Source organism: Urocampus carinirostris, chromosome 11, assembly GCF_059441175.1.
Source record: "Urocampus carinirostris isolate Australia breed hairy pipefish chromosome 11, RoL_Ucar_1.0, whole genome shotgun sequence".
Taxonomy (NCBI): domain Eukaryota; kingdom Metazoa; phylum Chordata; class Actinopteri; order Syngnathiformes; family Syngnathidae; genus Urocampus; species Urocampus carinirostris.
The window spans coordinates 21,465,964-21,485,484 of record NC_142359.1 but is presented as its reverse complement, the minus strand read 5'-3'; the positions used below and the strand labels follow the sequence as shown (position 1 = coordinate 21,485,484).

Genomic DNA, 19,521 nt, shown 5'->3' with positions numbered 1-19,521 from the left:
TAACACGCCATGCTTGTTCATAGCCTTGTCACGTCCCGCCTTGATTATTATAGCTTTCTCCTCTAAGGCCTACCTGTAATGTACCTTCATAGACTTTAACTAATCCAAAATTCTTTCTACACGTATCATCCCCAAAACTCCCTCTCTTCACCACATCACCCCTGATCAATCAAAGAATCACATACAAAATCCTTCTGCACAAACATAAGGCTATTGTTGGAAATAAATATCAAAATGTACCGTTTACCAAATTCTTCGAATTAGTTATCTGACTCCATTAACCAAACACAACCTACATTCACCCGAACAATTTATGCGCGCTCGTTTCTTGAGGGAAAAATGATCGGGAAAGCCGACATTTTCACACGGGGGCAGATTTAATTTCCCTAACAAAAGAACTAAGTGAACTCCATCGAAGATGGCCGAAGAAGCGACGTTGGAGTCTCTGGGAAGCCTTCTTCTGAAGTCCTTTAGCTTTCTCCTCTTGGCCCACGTCTCCCCGCAAGGTAGTGTGCCGGTTCCTCCCATGGGCGTGCCAAGGAAGCCACCTGGGCTTCACCATCTCATAGACGAGCGTCCTGATGTCTGGGGTCTTCAAAACAACACCGAGCCTTTCTGCGTCATCAGCGTCTGGGTGTGCTGATTACCTTGTCATCAGTACGTCCCGTTCCTGCCGTTCCTGTAAACAACATCTTCCACCAGCCTGCCCTGACCTTGTACATTGAACAAAAGCACACTCTGTGAAAATCTTGCATATACAATCCTTTATAGTCAAATGTATAAAATCCCTTATAGTCAAATGTATAAAATCCTTCACTATTCATAACCTTGCCCCTTCCTACCTTTTTGACTTCCTACACATTGCGACGTCGTGCCGTGCACTTACATCTTCCTTCTCCCTTCATCTCACTGCTCCCGCTGCCCGTCTTAGCTCTATGGGGAGCAAAGTTTTTAGCCTGTCTGCTCCCGAGCTCTGGAACTCACTGCCACCTGACCTCCGTAACTCTCCCAGCACATCCATCTTCTAATATCAACTCAAAACCCACCTTTTTAGACTTAACTATGCGGCATAAACTGCTTCAAATGCCCATCTCCCCCTTTTTTTTTTACAGTACTTTGTTCATGTTTTTATTGATATCACTGTTTTAGATTCAGTGTACAGTGACATTGGGTGTCCTAAAAGGCACTTATGAATAAAATGTAGTATTCTTTTATTAAAATGCTCCTTCAAAATCTACCGCGACAAAACATCTCTAAAGCTTGTCAACTACACAGATGACAAGGCCAACGCGTCCATTATTGAGGCAGTGGCCAACGAGGTCTTAGCCCTGGAGATGCCCACATCGACGGAGAAGTTGCAGGAGTTGACCAAGGAAATCAAAGACAAGGTCAGCACTCTGACCAGCGTCGAGAGCATCCTCAGCCAGAGCGCTGACAACATGAAAGCTGCAGAGAAGCTGTTGAAGCAGGCAAACGATGCCAAGTAAGAGCAGGAGTGAGATTTTAAATTTAAATTTAAGTTGACCGATTTGATATTGATCATCAGAGCTTTCTCTGTTCTCCAGCAAAGATGCGTCAGACCTAAAGGAACGGACAGAAGCGATGAAGATGGCGCTGGACGAGACTGAGCGCGCTCAGAGCCATGCGAAGGATGCCATCAAATTGGCTCAGGACAACACTAAGGGAACTGTGGAACTACTCAATACTGTGAGCTTGATCTTCCTAAGTCTCTCTGAGGCAAACAGTTTGTTTAAACTGAATAGTCTTTATTGTCATTAATAACAACGTAGGGAACTTAGTTTGCAAGGACATTAGATATGGCACTCCAAGGTAAACACATAACAAAGGCTTAAAAGAAAATAAAAGAATGAAAGGATAAGTAGGAAAAATATTTACAAGGCAGTGCTTGGGGACTGGCCCAAGTTTTAATGGTGCAATGGAAAATAGTGCATCGTAACAATACTGCAACAAAAATTAGTGCAACAACATTTAGCATCAACAACAATTCTAAAAAAAAGCCAATCAATAAGATATGAGTACACATTTGTTAATGCAACGGGTAAGATATATATTGTTTTTAATTTTGCGCGCTTGTTGAGGGTGGTGTTAGCCCTGTGGAATAAACTGTCTCTGAGAGCTGGTTAGTCCTTGTTTTAAGACAGTGGTCCACAAATAGAGTATGGCCACACAGAAAGATAAAAAAAGCTGCTGTGTTTTTAGTGCTTATACTGTATTTATTCAGAAAAACATTTGTTTCACGGTAGTATATTACCGTATTTGAGCAATGATTAATCAGTCAAAAAATATCACTGACCATATTTGCACTACACTAGATGCAGCGAGGGGTGGCACGGCGCCTGAGTGGTTAGCGCGTTCTGAGGTTGTGGGATCAAATCCAGCTACCATCCTTCCTGTGCGAAGTTTGCATGTTCTCCCCGTGCTTGCATGGGTTTCCGATTTCTTCCCATATTCCAAAAACATACATGTCAGGTGAATTGGCCGGTCTGAATTGTCCCTAGGTGCGAAAGAGCGAGTGAGTTGTCTGTCTCTGTGTGCCCTGCGTCTGGCTGGCAACCGGTTCAGGGTGTCTCCTGCCCACTGCCCGAAGATAGCTGGGATGGGCTCCAGCACCCCCGCGACCCTACTGAGAAGCGGTGCAGATAATAGATGGATGGATGCAACGAGAATCGAACCCAGTTTGTGGTAATGAATTAGAACCAATGGACCACTAGTGTATGTGGGTGACATGGGAATAGGCTCTAGATTTGATCTCTTCATCACATTATTTCTTTTCACGCCACCAAGTTGTCTAATATGTGGGACCATGATTAAAATCCTTTCTTGACAACGTCAACTATGAACACGATCGAGAAATACAATTTAGTATGTATTTACTTGTCCTTCAAAGTCCGTTTCCCTTGTGATTTTTTGTGTTTATTTATATTTCTGAGGATGGCACAGTGACTGAAAATGGTGTCACGATGAGATGAATTCTTATTCCTTTTCTAGTCAAGTCACATTTATTTGTATAGCCCTTAACCACAAAATGTCTCAAAGGACTTTCTTATGCCATCTACATCCCTAGCAGTCTAGTGATTACACACTGAATTTGGCCTATTATAAATGTTATCATTGGGCTGTGCAGGGAGAATATTGTGAGACAATAAACAAGTCCGTGGTACAGAAAATGTTGTGGAGAACTGTTTTAAGGGACCTGAAGCGCCTACCAGAGGGCAACAGGTTAATGTAGTGGTAGCAGCGGTGAGAGATGGTTGTGCTGTGGTATAGCAAGCCAGCAATGTCCAGACTGGGCAGAGAGAAGCCAATGATCTTCTGGGCTGTGTTGACCACTCGTTAAGTATATCCCTGTTTGCTACCGTGCTCACAGCATACCACACAGTGACGTTCTCTTCACTGTGGCCTTGTAAGACACGGACAGTTTCTGTTCCAGGTTGTTCCACCTGAGCACCCTCAGTTTATGCATACCTGTCTGTTTAAGGTGGACTCTGAGACGGCGGTATCAGAGCAGCATCTGGGAAATGCCACTGGCCGACTGCTGCAGCTTGAGCGTGAGGTGAGCCTTCTGCGGCAGAATGAGCTGGAAGTCAACAGCACGGCAGAGACCGCCGACTGGATGAGCGAACGTGCCCGAAGGGAGGCGGACGAGGCCCAACAGGTAGCGCACAAACTCAATTCGCACGAATCTGTCACTAAGCGCTAACGCACAAACCCACAACTGTGAAAGGAGTTTGACACGGAAGTGAAAGACAAGCTGGAGGAGGTTGAGGACCTGTTGGAGGACAAGGGTGAGGCAGTGCTGCAGGCCAGGAGACGAGCTGACGAGCTGCAAAAGGAGGCGAAGGAGTTGCTGGCTCAGAGCAGCGGCAAACTGAGGAGACTACAAGGTAAGCTAGAACAGTAATCCTTCCTCTTTCACAGGGATGTGTTCCAAATGAGTCAAAATCCACGGAGCAGAAACCTTTTTTTAAAGGGACTGAACAGAATTTGGAACTTTGTTACTCTCTGCAGCCATCTCCTGGCTTAAAGTCATTACTGCAGCCTCAGTCAGCCGCGTGTACAAGAACGTGCATTTCCTATACATGCTCAAATAAACTTTTTATTCAACTGTTCTGGGGTTAAGATGCTACGAGAAGTAGGTCTTTTCTTACCATCACAATTTTCATGCTACGTTGACAACAACAAAAAAAACCCTGCGGGGACAATTATGACTTTAATCTCCTCTTCCCCAGCCATATTCCTTGAACCTAATGTGTGTGGAATAAAAGTGGGGTAAAACCAGATAGACACCGTGGAAAATAAAGCATAGGACTCTTTGAACCAGTTGGGGATTTCAAACGCCTACTGAATTCAGAAAAAATTTAGGCGTCAACTATTTAGGACACCTCAATCGATGCACACCACCTTTAAATGCATTGAAACCAAAGAAACCAAATATACAGGCTTATGCCTTTATTTTAACAAAGTTCTGTACCCGAAAAACGTTTTTACCAAACAACTTCCTCGCTGTCAAATTATAATTGTTTAAAAAAGTTTTATTCTGTATACTTACCAAAGACACACCACAAAAAAATGGGCCCCTACGACCCTACCATTGAACTATTGATAGCAAAAACGGGTAAAAATCATTTCAAGACACTATCCACTTATATGTCGAAGTGTCCTTGGGCAAGACACTGAATCCCTGATGCCCCCAAAAAGCAGGTAGGCATGGCTGACTCCCTATTGGTGTGTGAATGGGTAAGTGTGAAGCACATTGTAAAGCGCTTTGGGAGATCTTCATTGACTTAGAAAGTGCTATATAAAATGCAGACCATTTACTTCAGATGATATATTGTCGCCTTTGTGTGGATTTTGTGGGAAAACAAAATTGTAGCATAAAAAATACTCTTACTGTCCTTTAACAGGTGGAGAGTTTTGTCGACATGATGGCTTTAGTCACAGGGTTGGGTAGGGTTACTTTAACTGGATTACTTTCAATTATTTTTGGATTACTCCAATACCAAATATGCTAATAAAAGACAAAATAGACTAAACTTGAATAAAATGACTAAATTTTGTGCAGGCTTAGGGAGTAACGGAATACATGGAATGGCAAAAATGATGTTGGCAAGCTGTTTGGATTTATTTTCATTTTGTTTCTGTCGCATTTTATGTTAGTTTTGCCAGAGATCCAAGCCAGGAGAGAAAGTTTACCACGTGTTGTGTGTCATAATTTTATTCATATTTAGTTTATTTTGTCTTTTATTAGCATATTTGGTATTGGAGTAATCCAAAAGTAATTGAAAGTAATCCAGTTAAAGTAACCCTACCCAACCCTGGCTTAAGAGAAATTATATCAAACTTGCAGCCCGCGGCTTCTACTAAACCCGTCAACAGATTGAATCCGGCCAGCGAGATAACGCTGAAAGAAGTGCAAGAGATAAGGAAGTTCAAAAAGGAGCTGCAGTGTTAAACATGTCCAGATGATGTCGCCAAAGCTGGGCTTTACTCCACCAGCAACTGGAGCTGTATTTCTTCCTGTCTTTTGACTATCTCCCTTTTCTAGTCTTTCTTTCTCTCTTTGGCTTTCACTTTGCTTTCTCTTTTTACTCTGTCATTTTGTTTTGTCTTTCTTTCTCCTTTTCTCTTTTTCCATTTCCATCTGTCTCTCTTCCTCTCTACCACTCTTTCATTTATTTTTTTCTCTCCCTGTTTCTTTCGCTTCCCTTCCATCTTTGTCTCATCTTAATTTCTCTCCTGTTTCTCTATTTCCCTGAAGGTATTATCTTTGTCTTGCTCACTCAATTTTTCTTTCTCAGTTTCTCTATCTTTCTTTCTTTCTATTAGTCCGGCCCCTAGAGTTTTTTTTTGTGACCACGTGGCCACCGAGTTAAAACAAATATGACACTTCTCCTTTAGAGAAACTTAAATCGAAAAAGATGTGTGCATGCGTCATGTAGCTCCGTCAAGATGTTTTACGTACGTGTACAACTTATACCGCAACGTTTTTGACAGACAGGCAGACACAGGCAAAAAAGGGATGGTCAAACGTTCACCCAATCAGAATGCAGAACACAATACACAATGAGAATCCATGAAGTAGTGAAACCAAGAAATTTAAACTGCGATGCACCAAGGTACTATTGTATTCATGCTTCGGTTGCAAAGTCATAAATCCCCGCTCTGTCCGCACAGAACTGGAGAGCTCCTACGAAAACAACCAAAGAATCCTCGAGTCTAAAGCGGCAGAGCTGGCAGAGTTGGAGGAGGCTGCCCGACGCATCCTGGATGACATCAGCCACAAAGTGATGCTGTACAGCACTTGCCTGTGAGAAATGCAAAAGGCAAAGAGTAGAATATATTTTTAAAGCCGATGTCACCCACACAGAAAGGCAGCTTGAGTCACCGTTTTGACTCTTTAGTAGATCGCATGAAGCATGAAAGAAACCACTACATACCAGACAGACCATTGTGTCACGCAATGGAGTAGAAACAGGCGACAAATGATATTTTCAGGGTGATTTTTACATACCTGTCAACCTCAACCAAATTAACAGATCCGACGGGGCTTGTTTTCAGCCAATCAGAACGTGAGGATGACCATAGCCACAACCACAGCCACCATGACCGGTGGCTGCCGATTTATGTCGTCCATCTTTTTATCACATGTGATCCAAACGCTTGTACACTGGTACCTTTACTTGCGAATTTAACACATTTGTAAGTAGTGCTTTGTATCAAAAATGGTTCGACAATGTGTCTGGGGCACTTGTAACAATCAGAGGTATCTGGAACAATTGGTAGGGGTGAGATTTGTCCCTTTTCCTCAGCCAAAAACACATTTGGAGAATTGTTTGAAGTGGATAAAGGCATGCTCAACGTGGAGACGATTGATGGGAACATTAGAGAAACAAAGTTATTTTTCCGACAATAATTGTTTTATTGTTATTAATTTCAAGTTTACACTGCTGTTGGGCCACATTAACTTGGTATATTACCATGAAATAGAAACCTGGACATGCCTTAAAAATCAGCAATTGGTTTAATCTGTCATAGGTTTTAAACTTGTAAAGTTATCTAAAAGACAGCCTAAAGAAAACTACTTATTTTATAGCATTAAATGCGCCAAGAAATAAGAGTGCAGTGAATATGTAAAACTCGTTGTTTTGTTATAAGGGAAAACCATTAAGTGTACATGGCCTGCTTTACATTTGCAGTAAGAGCTGACAAATGCGAATCAGTTGGTAAGGGGCTGACGACTTCCTCATAGATCGCCAACATTAAAAGGTTATTAGCATCTTTGGACACCTTGATAACTGTGTATACAATAATTGACACCCTTATTTTACTGTCTTTTGAGATAAGCTTGCAAAATAAGGAAGAAATGATACAGCCATGATGTCAGGAATAGCGGTGAAAGCTGTTGTTTGGGACGCTCTATTTTCTCTGCGTGTGATAGATACCGTAAATATGGTGGGCGTGGCTTAGTGCTCTGTCGGATCTATTAATTTTCCCCTTGTTAAATATTGTATTTTGTGTTTTTAAGCGAGAATAAACCTATTTCCTCACAGCAAGAGACTATGTTGAAAAAAAAAACAATGATAATGTGTAAACAAGTTTATTTTACTTACCGAATAAACAACATCATTTTCTCAGCATCTTTCATGGTTTTTCCGCACTTACAATACAATTAGTGTCTGCTTATCATACGTGGTAGCAATGCAGGATTTCGCAGATTTTGTTCAGCATATGGTTTCACTTTGAAGAAACTCAAAATTATTTGTTTGCAATATTTCAATTTGCAACAAATATATCAGAGTAACAGTTCCCGTTGTCTTCCTATACTCTTTATGTACTTTCCTCTGGTGGCTGAAAACAAGGGTTCGTACACGTTTTTAATGGCCAAATTTAAGCACTTTTTAAGGAATTTCAAAGCCAATTTTCCAATTTCTCCTGTACCCTTAAAAGAAGAAATCAGGAGTAAATCATATATTTTACAGAGCCATGGATATATCTTAAATATATCTTCCGTGTGCATTTAGCAAGACATAATATTTGGAGCTTGAGTAAATTGTGCATATATTTGTTTTTGAGACAAATCTATAGGTGTTGTGTAAAAATGACATGAATATTCAGTTTACATTTTCAGTAGCAGGAAGTTCTTCCCATTACAGTTTACTACTGGGAAATCCTGCCTTTTTTGCATGGCCCATAATAATTGTTCTTAATTGATACCTAATTCTTACATCACTACACATTTCATAGTGCTCTGTTAAGTATAGCATGGCCCTGTCCACTTGGGTGTAACTTGGGGGTTCATCAGACAATGCTGTAAAAACTAATGCCAGCTGCAGTTAATCCAAGTAAAGAAATGCAACGGCAACCTGAGAGCAGTGTCTACGTAATTCATAAGAAGACTTGCCGAGAAACGTGGTAACAGTTTCAAGCACTCCACCCACAATTCTTAAAAGCATTAAATTTCAATCATTTTTAAGGATTTCAAGCACCCGTACGAACTCAGGAAAACACCCCCACTGTCAGCATTAGTAAGGCAGAGCAATACGTTTAGAAAATAAATGTTTGAGGATAACATTTGCCAGTGTACCGCGACAGTATTAGCCATCTATGATCCCTTGTTGTCTTATACAGATGAGAGGCAAAATCGGCAAAACATTTTTTTTCAATAGAAATTATTTGTTTTAATTCTCTCACAAAAAATTATTATACGGCAAACACGATTTGAAATTTTATCTAAAACAAAAAACAGGGAAACGGTATAAGTTGACAGGTATGTTTTTGAAGCTCCAAGAGAGAAACAATTACTGTTAGCACATGTGCACACCCTCTTAAAAAGGGGGAGTTTCCATAAATTTTAGCATCATCTTTTTACGAGTCGTCAAACAATTTTTACTATACGACAACAAAATACCAAAGGATTTAGTATTAAGAATTGACAGTCTCTTTGAATGAGTGTTATACAAATTAAAAATGTATATATATATTCTCTACAACAAAATGTTATTTTACTCCCAAAATAAAATCATTGAAGCACTTATTTTCCAGATTTGCTTTTTGTAGTAGTCTTCCAAAGAAGGGTTCTTTTGCTCAAATAAAATTTGCTCAACAACTGTTCCAGCAGAAATGTTTATTCCTGTTGTATTATGCAAAACAAATGATATGGTGAGAACTGCTGTTGATCCACTTTTAGAAGCGTCGTGTGCCCACTTATTCGGTGCTGGTGTTTTGTCGTTAAGTGTAAAAAGAGAAACGGATTAGGAAAAGAAAGTTACGAATCGCTTCATCCGGGGTTTCTCCTACTTGCGGGTGCCCGGCCAGCAGGGGGGCGGGGCCCCTACGATAGGTGCCCTGCTGGGCACTGGAATAAGCTGTCCGCAGTTCATTTGTTCGTTGGCGCGCAATTGGCAGCCGTCCTGTAGCATGCGGAGCGCCACACGGGCGATGTTTCGGGAATCGTCCAAGCCCGAGTGGGGACGCCCTTCGTACTGCAGGCCGAGCTTGTCCAGCATGGTGCTCAGCTTGGTTTGTGTGCGTGGAACCTTTGGGCAAAGAACACGGTGAGTTACTGGCGCCTCCTCAAAATCTATGAGTGCAGGACATCTTCCAGATTATATGGGAAGGAAAGTTAGGATTTGATTTACTGCTTGGAAAATGTCGAATGAGGACATAAAAATGCTGGGGCTTGAGTTATTGAGCAGCTATCTCCCTCTGCTGGCCGTTTGGCATAGTACTAGAAGGGGCAGAAAACAAACTGCCTAAGAAATAAAGGGGAACAGACGATAGGCTTTTTTATTTATTTAAAACTTTGCATTCAGAGCATTGATTCAGATTGGCACATTGCTTATACAGTCCCCAAAATTTGACCCCCGCCAACCCCCAATCATTTTTTGTCGTATTGCCACAATTAAAGCAAAAATAAATAAATTTAAAAAAAAAAAAAAAAAACGGAAAATATTTTCCAAGAATCAACAATTTGCGAGACACACTGGTGAAGTAGAACCTAATAATTTTAACATTTTAAAATGTATTTACAACGAAAAAAACTGAAAAGTAGGTGTCTATAATAGTCCCCTGTTCTCATCTCAACCAACTGACTACAGAAGTTCTCTGATGACTTCTGGTTGATCCAAAGTCAACCTAAATGACTAACCAAGACAGAATGCACTTGTCTGTCAGTTCAAATGCATCTGCTCTGTGATGGGCTCAGAAGTCTATGAAAACAGACCCTGGAGAACAGACAACATTATGAGAATGGGGCGAAGGTTCACATGAACTATCATATAAATGTGCATTTTTACAATACTCGGAGGTTGAGAAATTTGCCCTTATTTTACATAACACGAGCCTTATAATTGTCCTTTATCTTGCTGCTAGGGGTACCCAAAACACTAAAAGGGCAACGGGGAAAAAAACAAAAACATCCTACGCAAAAACATAAATAAATGGTGTGTTTTGGTCACTTGGAATCTCTGTAGTTTGTATTCTTCTTTGTACTTTGTAGCACTTCTCTTCTATTGCGGGACAACATACAGCGACATAGTAGTCAAAGAATACACACTGACTGTTCAAGCAAAAAACATGAAAATAAATTAAAACATTATATACTGAATATAAATAATATTATGAATCTTTTATTAATGGTAGTACATTTTAGTAATAGTAAAACAGTCGGAAGTTATATCAGCTATAAAACATTAAGCTTACAAAAAGCATTAATATAGTAAAACCGTTAAATAAAAAAGGTCTATATAGGTTTGGGGACTTGTGTGTTTTTCTTTTATGTTTTATTGTTTTTGGGTGGGATTTTGTTTATCTTGTTTTGTTTATTAAAATATATTGCCTGCAAGATAAATAGTATTAGGGATAGGCAACACTCAAAACGTATGCTTTAACCTACTCTCTTTAGCATCATGATCATGTATCTACTGTATGATTGTATTACACGTCTGATGTAATGTCCCTCACAATCTGCGGCGCAAGTCAATTTCCTTTATGGGTTCAAAAAATTGAATCTAAAGATTGAGCACAAATATTTTGTTCATGTTAAGTATTTGGTAATGTTGTTTTTGTGCCGTGCCCCCCAAAAATACACAAATAAAGTAATCAACATAATTATTGACCCTCCATAGTTGAACACAACGAGTACTGTTGGAGTGTTGTTCAAACCTTATAGAAGTTGCCGTAGGATTTGCGGATATTGATCCACTTTCTGGCGAACTGTGGGTATCGGATGTGGCAGATATGACATTGCTTGTTGAGGAACTTGCTCATGTCCCATGCACTGCACAAAGCAACAAAAAATGTGTATGTGTATATATATATATCTATATATATATAACACACAATAATAACATGCCGAGCGCCAACCAGGGTTCCTTGAAATCAATACAAGTCACATTTATTTGTATAACCCTTAATCACAAAAAGTCTCAAAGGACTGCACAGACCACCATTACAACATCTAATTGTATAAAATCTACAAAAGAAAAAGGACTCACCCATCCGTGAGAAACATATACGTGTACTTAGTGCCCAACTCTCTCTCCTTGAGCCACTTCATAGCATGCTTCAGGACTACTGGAAAAGGCTGTGCAGCATCCACCTTGTCCTTGTACGAAAAGGCAGGATCAAACATCCACAATGAATTAATGTATTTAACACCAACACCCACTAACAGACTTTAATGTGTAAGATCAACGAATGATCCACAATGTTGAAGGAGGTGGAAGGAATCTATCATGTGTGTACATAAATGATATATCCCGTGTAAAGTGTTTGGTGACCAAAATACAGCTTTGTGAATCTGATGCCCGGTTATTATTATAATTTAGACAATAAGAATTGCAGACCTGTGTTATTCCTGTGAGCTTCACACAGAAATCAGATAGCCGAGGGGACATTACTGGTTTGACATATTCCTGAAACGTTCCGACCTGAGGAGATAAAAATAGATTGTGTGTTAGTAACTGAGTGACACAGAAAACTATTCATTTTCTCGAATTCACTCTTACAATCTCCAAAGTTTGCGTACTGATGAGCACCATAGGGAACTCAATTATTTCGTGCAGGAAGTCTGGCGGGTTGTCCTCTTCACACGTGGCCTCAAAATCCACAACGCAGATAAAATCGTAGCAGACTGCTTCTGACTCGCACTCGGCCTCCGACTGAGTTAGCTTTTGCTTCTTGTAGTGGCTCTTCAGTCGCTTTTTCATCACATCCTTTACCCCCCTGTACCCCAAAAAGACATCCAGTTAATCTGAGATTCATGTGAGTTTTAGCAGAAGTCACTATTTTCTTGTTTCAACCTTGTATCCAGCTGGAGCTGAGACAGCTTGACGCGCAGCTCCTCTTTGGACATACGGTTGATGTGACCGTTGGCTAGTGATATCTCCTTGTACACTGGGTGGCTGAAGGCACTGTTGCACGCCTCGGGAGGTGCTTTTACTTCTTCTTTGGTACAGAAAGCGATACCAGCCTTCCCCTGTGCAACAAATACGACAAGTTTAATCCGCTTGTTTCTGTTATTAATATTAGAGAACTGCAAAAATAGATTGGATAGGATGACATGCTCGTTTGTTATTTTGACTATTAGCGGTACTCCTCACTGTTGTTCATCACTTTGACTATCAGTGGTCAGCAACCTTTTCTGTACTTTTCTGGTTCAATTTCTGATATTATTCTTGCAGCCCAACCCAACAATAACATTAGTAATAACACTAATAATCGGAATAATGATAAACCCAAATCTATAAATACTACTTAACTAAGGATTGAAATGACAAGGGAAATGCATTCGATTTTACACCCTCATCACACATTTTTACTTGCGGTAGCACACTGCCTCAGATTTTCATGATTGGTAATTCGTTGTACAAATTTTGTTTTGGCTAAACTAATTCCCATAATCCTCCATTACAGTGCCACATTGTAGAATATTGTAGTTCAATGTAACGCAATCCAGGCTTGATTCCCGTTGCATCCAATTTTAAGTAAATGTAATCGGCGGTATGTGTCGACGAATCAACCATTGCCCTTATACTGACATTTATCAAGATACAACTTTACGATCGTTGTGTGTATACCCGGATAAATACAGTATGAGCATCAAATAAGGGCAACTTTTCTTTCTTTCTATGCCGTCCGGTACTAGTCTGCGGCCTGGTGGTTGCCTACCACTTGTTTACATCGTTGTCACTATTGGCCAATCATATTGCTGTTCTTTGAATCCCACACAGTTTCAGGCTAAACTGCTTTTTGTAACCTACAAGATTTATTAAAAGAAAATGGCTCAGGGTAGATTCAGAACTGATTGGAATTCTGTACAGTCCTTTCCTGTTCTCCTAGCACGTCAAAAAATCATTGATGTCCTTGCTTTTTATTTTAAGTGCCTACGAAAGTATAACCATACCATTTTATTAGGTTAAGAATGAAATACATGCAACATTTTTCAGTGTCATTTAATTTTGCAGTACTTTAACAAATATTTTGTTGATCAGGTTCACTGTTATATCCAAATTATATCTGCTTGTATTTATAGGTGCAGTCATCTTTTGGTGTAGCCCTTTATGAACTCCAATAAAGAAAAGAGAATCGTTATTCACCACAACTGGTCAATGGAAAACATACTTGTTCTCATTTCAATACACGACAATTTTTCTCAGATGATCTCCTCCCGGATTGGAGACCTCTTTAAAATATCCCTAAAAGAATCATCATTGAGTTTTCTATACACGTTTTTATGATCGTGGAAAAAGCTAAGCAATAATAGCTTTAAAGTGACTACCAGAAACTACGTTCTCTCTATTGAAGTTCTCTAATTTTCATTCGCAGTAGATGTTTTAGGTCTAACGTTTGACATTACTACATTTGGACTTGCATTGATAATATAAACATGCACTTTGTTGAATATCTTCCTAAACAAACGAACATCACAAACCTTATCTTCGTCGTCTTCTTTGGAAAGCTTCACATTTACATCCTTGCCCTGAATATTTTCCTTGTGCTCCTCCATTTGAATTCATACAAAAATAAACAACATCGATAAAAACAAAAAAAAATTAGCCTCGCTTAGCTAACATAGCTAACCGATGTAGCTAACCAAGGAAGAGTGTTTGGCGCCCTAAGAGGTTGAAACACCTTCTGTAACTTGTAAACACCCTGACTAAAATATGTTTAAAAAAAAAGATAAAGAAACGTTGAACAAAAAATAGTAGTAAAATTAAACAACAATTGTTGTCTATGAACACATCAGACCGTTGATTAATAACTTCAACTTTCATTATTTGGGTTGACTTCCGGTTTTGTTTTCAAGGAAAAGAGAAAACGGTGCCACCCTGTGGGTGGATGGGACTTAACTACGGTAATTGAAATTCTGGAATATTGCTACATTGGACACGTTTCTGAAAAACACATTTAAATAAAATCAATACACGTGTATGTGCAGGGTTGGGTAGGGTTACTTTAACTTGATTACTTTCGATTACTTTTGGATTACTCCAATACCAAATATGCTAATAAAAGACAAAAGAAACTAAATATGAATAAAATGATGACTCACGACACGTGGTAAGCTTTCTCTCCTGGCTTTGATCTCTTTGATCTCCTGCAAAACTAACATAAAATGCGACAGAGACAAAATGAAAATAAATCCAAACAGCTTGCCAACATCATTTTTGCCGTTCCATGTATTCTGTTACTCCCCAAGCCTGCAAAAAATTTAGTAATTTTATTCATATTTAGTTTCTTTTTTCTTTTATCAGCATATTTGGTATTGGAGTAATCCAAAAGTAATTGAAAGTAATCCAGTTAAAGTAACCCTACCCAACCCTGTGTATGTGTTTATTTGTCTATTTTAGTTTGACCATCTAAAGAAGGGGTGTGAAAACTGCACCCCGTCAGGCTTTTCCATCTCGCCCGCCAAACAAAAATGTTAAAAACTATAATGATCATATAAATAAGAGAGACGGTATTTAAAAACAAGAGGAGGTAAAAAGTAGCAAAAAAAAAGTGGTCACAAACCAACGAAATGTCCTAAAGAAACCAAACCTGACCAAATCGAAACCAGAAACAAAGACCAAAACCAGAAATGGAAATACAACGAACAAAGTAACAAACGAATAAGTGGACACTTAACTCTAACAAAATGTCCAAACAAGTCACCCCAAAAAAATCCTGGCGTGGCAGTGGAAGTGCAACTGCAAAGAACAAAATAAAAAACAAAAACAAAAGGGTACAAAACTACAACGAAGAGATCGTTTTATTATTTCAACAAACCCTTTCCTCTGACTTTATGGTCTTTGGGTATCTGGCACATTTGGCTACTTGTATCAGTCGGGACTTGGAAGATATTTATCAAAAAAAATTGAATAAAATTCTGACTAGGCTTTATTGCATTTTGGGTTTTTCAATGCATATTATTAAATGCTGTGCTTTAAAAAGGGACATTATTTGTTACTTTGCTTTATTCAGAGTCCTTTGAGACTTTTTGTAATTAAGGGCTATACAAAGAAACATGACTTAACTTAGCGGTGTATTTATTGGTTTTTAAAAATATATTTTTTATATAAGCTAAACTTGTGTTGCAGTTCAAAAACCAAACAAAACCCAAACAAAGCAAACCTTTTGTTGCCCTTTCCACAATGTTGTGAATATGCATGGGTATCTGGTATCCCTTAACCACTGTGTGTCTTTGGCAAGTACAGCCCGGTGGCGCCAATTCCTCTCCAGGTCAACAAATATAATGAGCAAAATATTTCAGTCTATTTAAAAAAATATAATGATTTTGTCGTCTTCATTCCTTCTTTGCTGTTATGTAACTGTTATTCAGGAGCCAGTCGTGCATTTTCGGAGGACTTGTAGAGATGAAACGATGGCACAAAAACAGTTTTCAGAGAGAAGGCCCAATCCTCAGAACATCTATTGAATAATGGATTCGAGGCCACATCAATGATGGATGAACTATTCAAACTATTTACTCTCTTTAATATTCTGAGGAGAATATGCTCACATTTTAAGTGCAAATGGTGGCATTTTATTCAAATATCCAATCAAGCAATGGGCAAAAACACACTAAATGTGAATTTCCCTGTGGGGATGAATAAAGTATCTATCTATCTATCTATCTATCTATCTATCTATCTATCTATCTATCTATCTATCTATCTATCTATCTATCTATCTATCTATCTATCTATCTATCTATCTATCTATCTATCTATCTATCTATCTATCTATCTATCTATCTATCTATCTATCTATCTATCTATCTATCTATCTATCTATCTATCTATCTATCTATCTATCTATCTATCTATCTATCTATCTAAATGTAAATATAAAGCTTCATTTATCAACATTGTACACCGGTGATGTAAATAATTTAAATGGCATTTTTATGTTAAGGACAATAAAGACATTTTAAAATCTTGACATAAATGTATTCCTTTAATTTTACAATTTATAAAAGACATGCTGTGGAATACACCAACAGAGACAGTGGTTAAAATGAAACGTTTTTTGACAAGTAGTTGATGAAAAAAAGTAAATGCTCTCTTGAAATCTCACATGTTTCTTTATATTTGGTTATTCCTAATCACATTCTTTTTCCAATTTGGCACAACAAGTGTACTGTTCCTCCCCAAAATTATGCAAATAAATTCCAAAATATTCCATATTCCCGATCTGTCTTGTTTCCTCTGGAGCTGTGACATAATTAAAGGAACTCAACACTTTCAAAATGGCGAATCCCATTAGCACAACATGTGAGGCAGCTCCAAAATAATCAGTAATTGTAGTGTACAGCCATTGTATGCCAGTTGTTTCTGCTTGGAGAAATGGAAACTTTGCTTACCCAGTCGAGTTGTGTGCTACAAAAGCCACGGTAAGTTAACCTTTCTCTGTTACAGCCCACATTTGTTTTCTATCGCCTCCTTATAGATCGACGATTGTGGCTTTTGGTTTGTGTTTTTCGCCGATTGTATCTCAGTTGGTATAATTTTGTCCAGCTAGCTCTCTGTTAACCTCGGGGCTGCTGAGGGATTCCTGTTTTGTTTGTTCTGGGTTAATGCTTGTTGGCTGCACACAATGTTGTTTGGCCGGCTAGCCTGGCGTTAGCGCCAGTTTTGCCATAACCCTTGGTTTGATTTTTTCAGTCGGCATGGCGTTTGTCTCCGTAGCCGTGTATGTTGTTGGTTCACGGTAAGCCTGGCAGTTCACTGCGTGTTTTCTGGAGGGACTGGCCGCTTTTCATTCATCAGTCCCGCTTAGCCTCCATTAGCTGTCTGTGTGTTATTTTCGCCTGTTAGCCTCTTTTTGGGTGCTCGCCCTTTGCTGTACCATCACTGCATCCATCTGTGACACAACACATAGGCATTCTCCACAAAAACTACCCAAATTTAGCTTAAAACACGCATAACCTCTTTAATGAATTAGGAGGTAAACCAATATGGTGACTGGCTGGCATGGGGGCTGGTGTTCCTCACATGACATCACAACTCAGAAAGTCAAAGTCGAGACAGGCCGTCTTCAAAATTCATTATCTCAGAAAATAATTAGAATATACTAATGAAATATATCAATTTTATGCAAAAAAAACATATATTTTTTCCGCAGATTTTGCATGTTTTAAAATTTGGGAATATCTTGAAGGGATAATATGCATATTCACAGTGATATCTGGTCCACCTCCATCATCCAGCTCACAGTGAACACCATCAGACATTTCCACTCAGGTTTTAAGTGATGAAGGCCACCAGGGATTGGTAAAGCTTCAGCATTCTCTTCTAGGTCACTCCTTAGTGGAGTTTTAAGTCCTCAAGTAACGAGTGCAAGTAAGGAATTATTCAGGAAACGTAGTGGACTTGGGAGTGCTTTGAACTCGACTTGAACACAGCACTGAAAGTAATTAAAAGCAGTATTTTAGACATTTGTTTTACATGAAAAATGTGACAAATTAGACACAACAACAGTGCATATGTCCAGGTAAACATTTTGTTCATTTGGGAAAATTCTAAACTTTGCTTTTCTTGGTTGTCACCAGTGCCGGGACTAATGCTTTATAAAGGAACGTGTTACTGAAATGTAACTACTTTTCTTGGTAATGATTACTGTAACGCGTTGTAAAGAAAATTTGCTGACTCAACTGTTGCTACTGAATGGTGGGTTTACGCTTTTTGTAAAATGCAGATAATGAATTATAGAGTCCTCCAAATCTTGTGTACTTGCGTTACTCAGACTGTCACATACAGTTCTCAATCATCCAGTAACATTTGTGGAAGGCGGAAGGGCATGTTTATATTTACGTTAAAAGCACAAATGAATATAGTTATAGTGGTGCCATCTCTAGCACAGAGTAGGAGAAGGCTGAATTTCTCCTCATGAGATATTCTCCCTACCGTATATTCTCGCATCTAAGCTGGATTGGAGTGTTTGTTTCCAAGCTCTCAAGATTGCAAAATAAATATGAATAGTTCACTGCTATTACAAGTTGGTGTACAAGTTTTCTTTTATTTATTTTATTATGTGATACTGTCATTTAAAAGCAGTTTTAGGGGGTTGGCTTCTATGAGAGTAAATACTGAACAGTAATTTGGAATTAGATAGTTGCTTTCGGAGTAACGCATGCCATTTAGCTGTCAGTAATATGGAGGGAAACTCAAGTACTTTTTAAACAAAGTAACTGGTAACTTTTATTGATTATTATTTTTCAGTAACACGCTCCAAGCTGGTTGGTGCATACTAGTCGAAAGAAAGAAAATGCTGATGTGGATGCTGCTTTGTAACTTTGTGGATACAAAAAACTAAACATTGCAATACATCATATGCTAGTAGCTACCTGAGCCATGCAAATGTTACAACAGTAAGACCCTTTCTTCAAAGTATTTCTTTAGTGGCATGTGAGATTTTGTAGTATTCTTAAGAGACACAAAAAGTGGTTTCGATTTTTCCCTGTGTCATGTTTGTGAAGGCAGCATCGTGATAAGCTCAGTCTTAAGCATCTTCGAGGATGCCTTCTGCGTTGGAATCGGGTCATTTTGTTTCAAATGTTGGAGTAAAAGGCTTTGCGTGAAGTCCTCGTCCAGGGTCTGAGTAGCGAAACCCACAAAACCCCCTCAAGACTCGCTTAAAGGTCAGAGTTTGCGTTTTAATTTGAGGATGAACCTAAAATTGCTTCAAGGGAGCCTAGTTTGACTGTTTTGGGTTGAAGGTTTCAGCGCTTTCTACCCCCGTCAGTGCACGGTGCAGGTGTCTAAAACTCACGCCACGCAGGCCAATTGCGCCCCCAGGATGATAGTTTGAGGCTCATTGATAAGAATATTTAATGTTAAAGGGGCAGTGTGTATCATTTGACCAGTAAGGAAATGACATATTGAGAACTCATTGATGCAGACAACACATAACAATATACTAACAAGTACAATGTTTTCATTGTAAAAACAAAAGACAGCGATTTTCAAAGAAATACTTTTCAAGGGACAGCGTGTATTATTTGAACACAAGATGTCA

At 39.0% G+C, this 19,521-nt stretch overlaps 3 protein-coding genes across 4 annotated transcripts in view; 1 reads left to right on the top strand and 2 right to left on the bottom strand.

Moving 5' to 3' along the window:
• lamb1b (laminin, beta 1b) overlaps window positions 1-7,658 on the top strand; it is a 43,970-nt gene extending 36,312 nt beyond the window's left edge. Inside the window, exons 29-33 of the mRNA XM_088346803.1 lie at window positions 1,276-1,483; window positions 1,566-1,707; window positions 3,500-3,676; window positions 3,746-3,905; window positions 6,196-7,658. Coding sequence (XP_088202929.1) covers window positions 1,276-1,483; window positions 1,566-1,707; window positions 3,500-3,676; window positions 3,746-3,905; window positions 6,196-6,332 — 824 coding nt within the window. The 3' untranslated portion in view covers window positions 6,333-7,658. The remainder of the gene's footprint in view (window positions 1-1,275; window positions 1,484-1,565; window positions 1,708-3,499; window positions 3,677-3,745; window positions 3,906-6,195) is intronic.
• Window positions 7,659-9,126: 1,468 nt separating this feature from the next.
• On the bottom strand, window positions 9,127-14,328 carry eri1 (exoribonuclease 1). Its single transcript, XM_088346804.1, has 7 exons — window positions 13,955-14,328; window positions 12,324-12,499; window positions 12,030-12,246; window positions 11,868-11,951; window positions 11,517-11,626; window positions 11,185-11,299; window positions 9,127-9,557 (listed from the first exon to the last, which is right to left on the bottom strand). Exons 1-7 carry the CDS (start codon window positions 14,027-14,029, stop codon window positions 9,315-9,317), a joined length of 1,020 nt encoding a protein of 339 aa, XP_088202930.1. The 5' UTR covers window positions 14,030-14,328; the 3' UTR covers window positions 9,127-9,314.
• A 2,114-nt stretch (window positions 14,329-16,442) lies between these two features.
• The window catches only part of LOC148356767 (transmembrane and coiled-coil domain protein 3-like), a 30,570-nt gene continuing 27,491 nt past the window's right edge, over window positions 16,443-19,521 (bottom strand). For both annotated transcript variants that reach the window (XM_088347853.1, XM_088347854.1), the window contains exon 6: window positions 16,443-19,521. This exon is cut by the window's right edge and continues 1,276 nt beyond it. The gene's annotated coding sequence lies outside the window, so the exon portion shown is untranslated.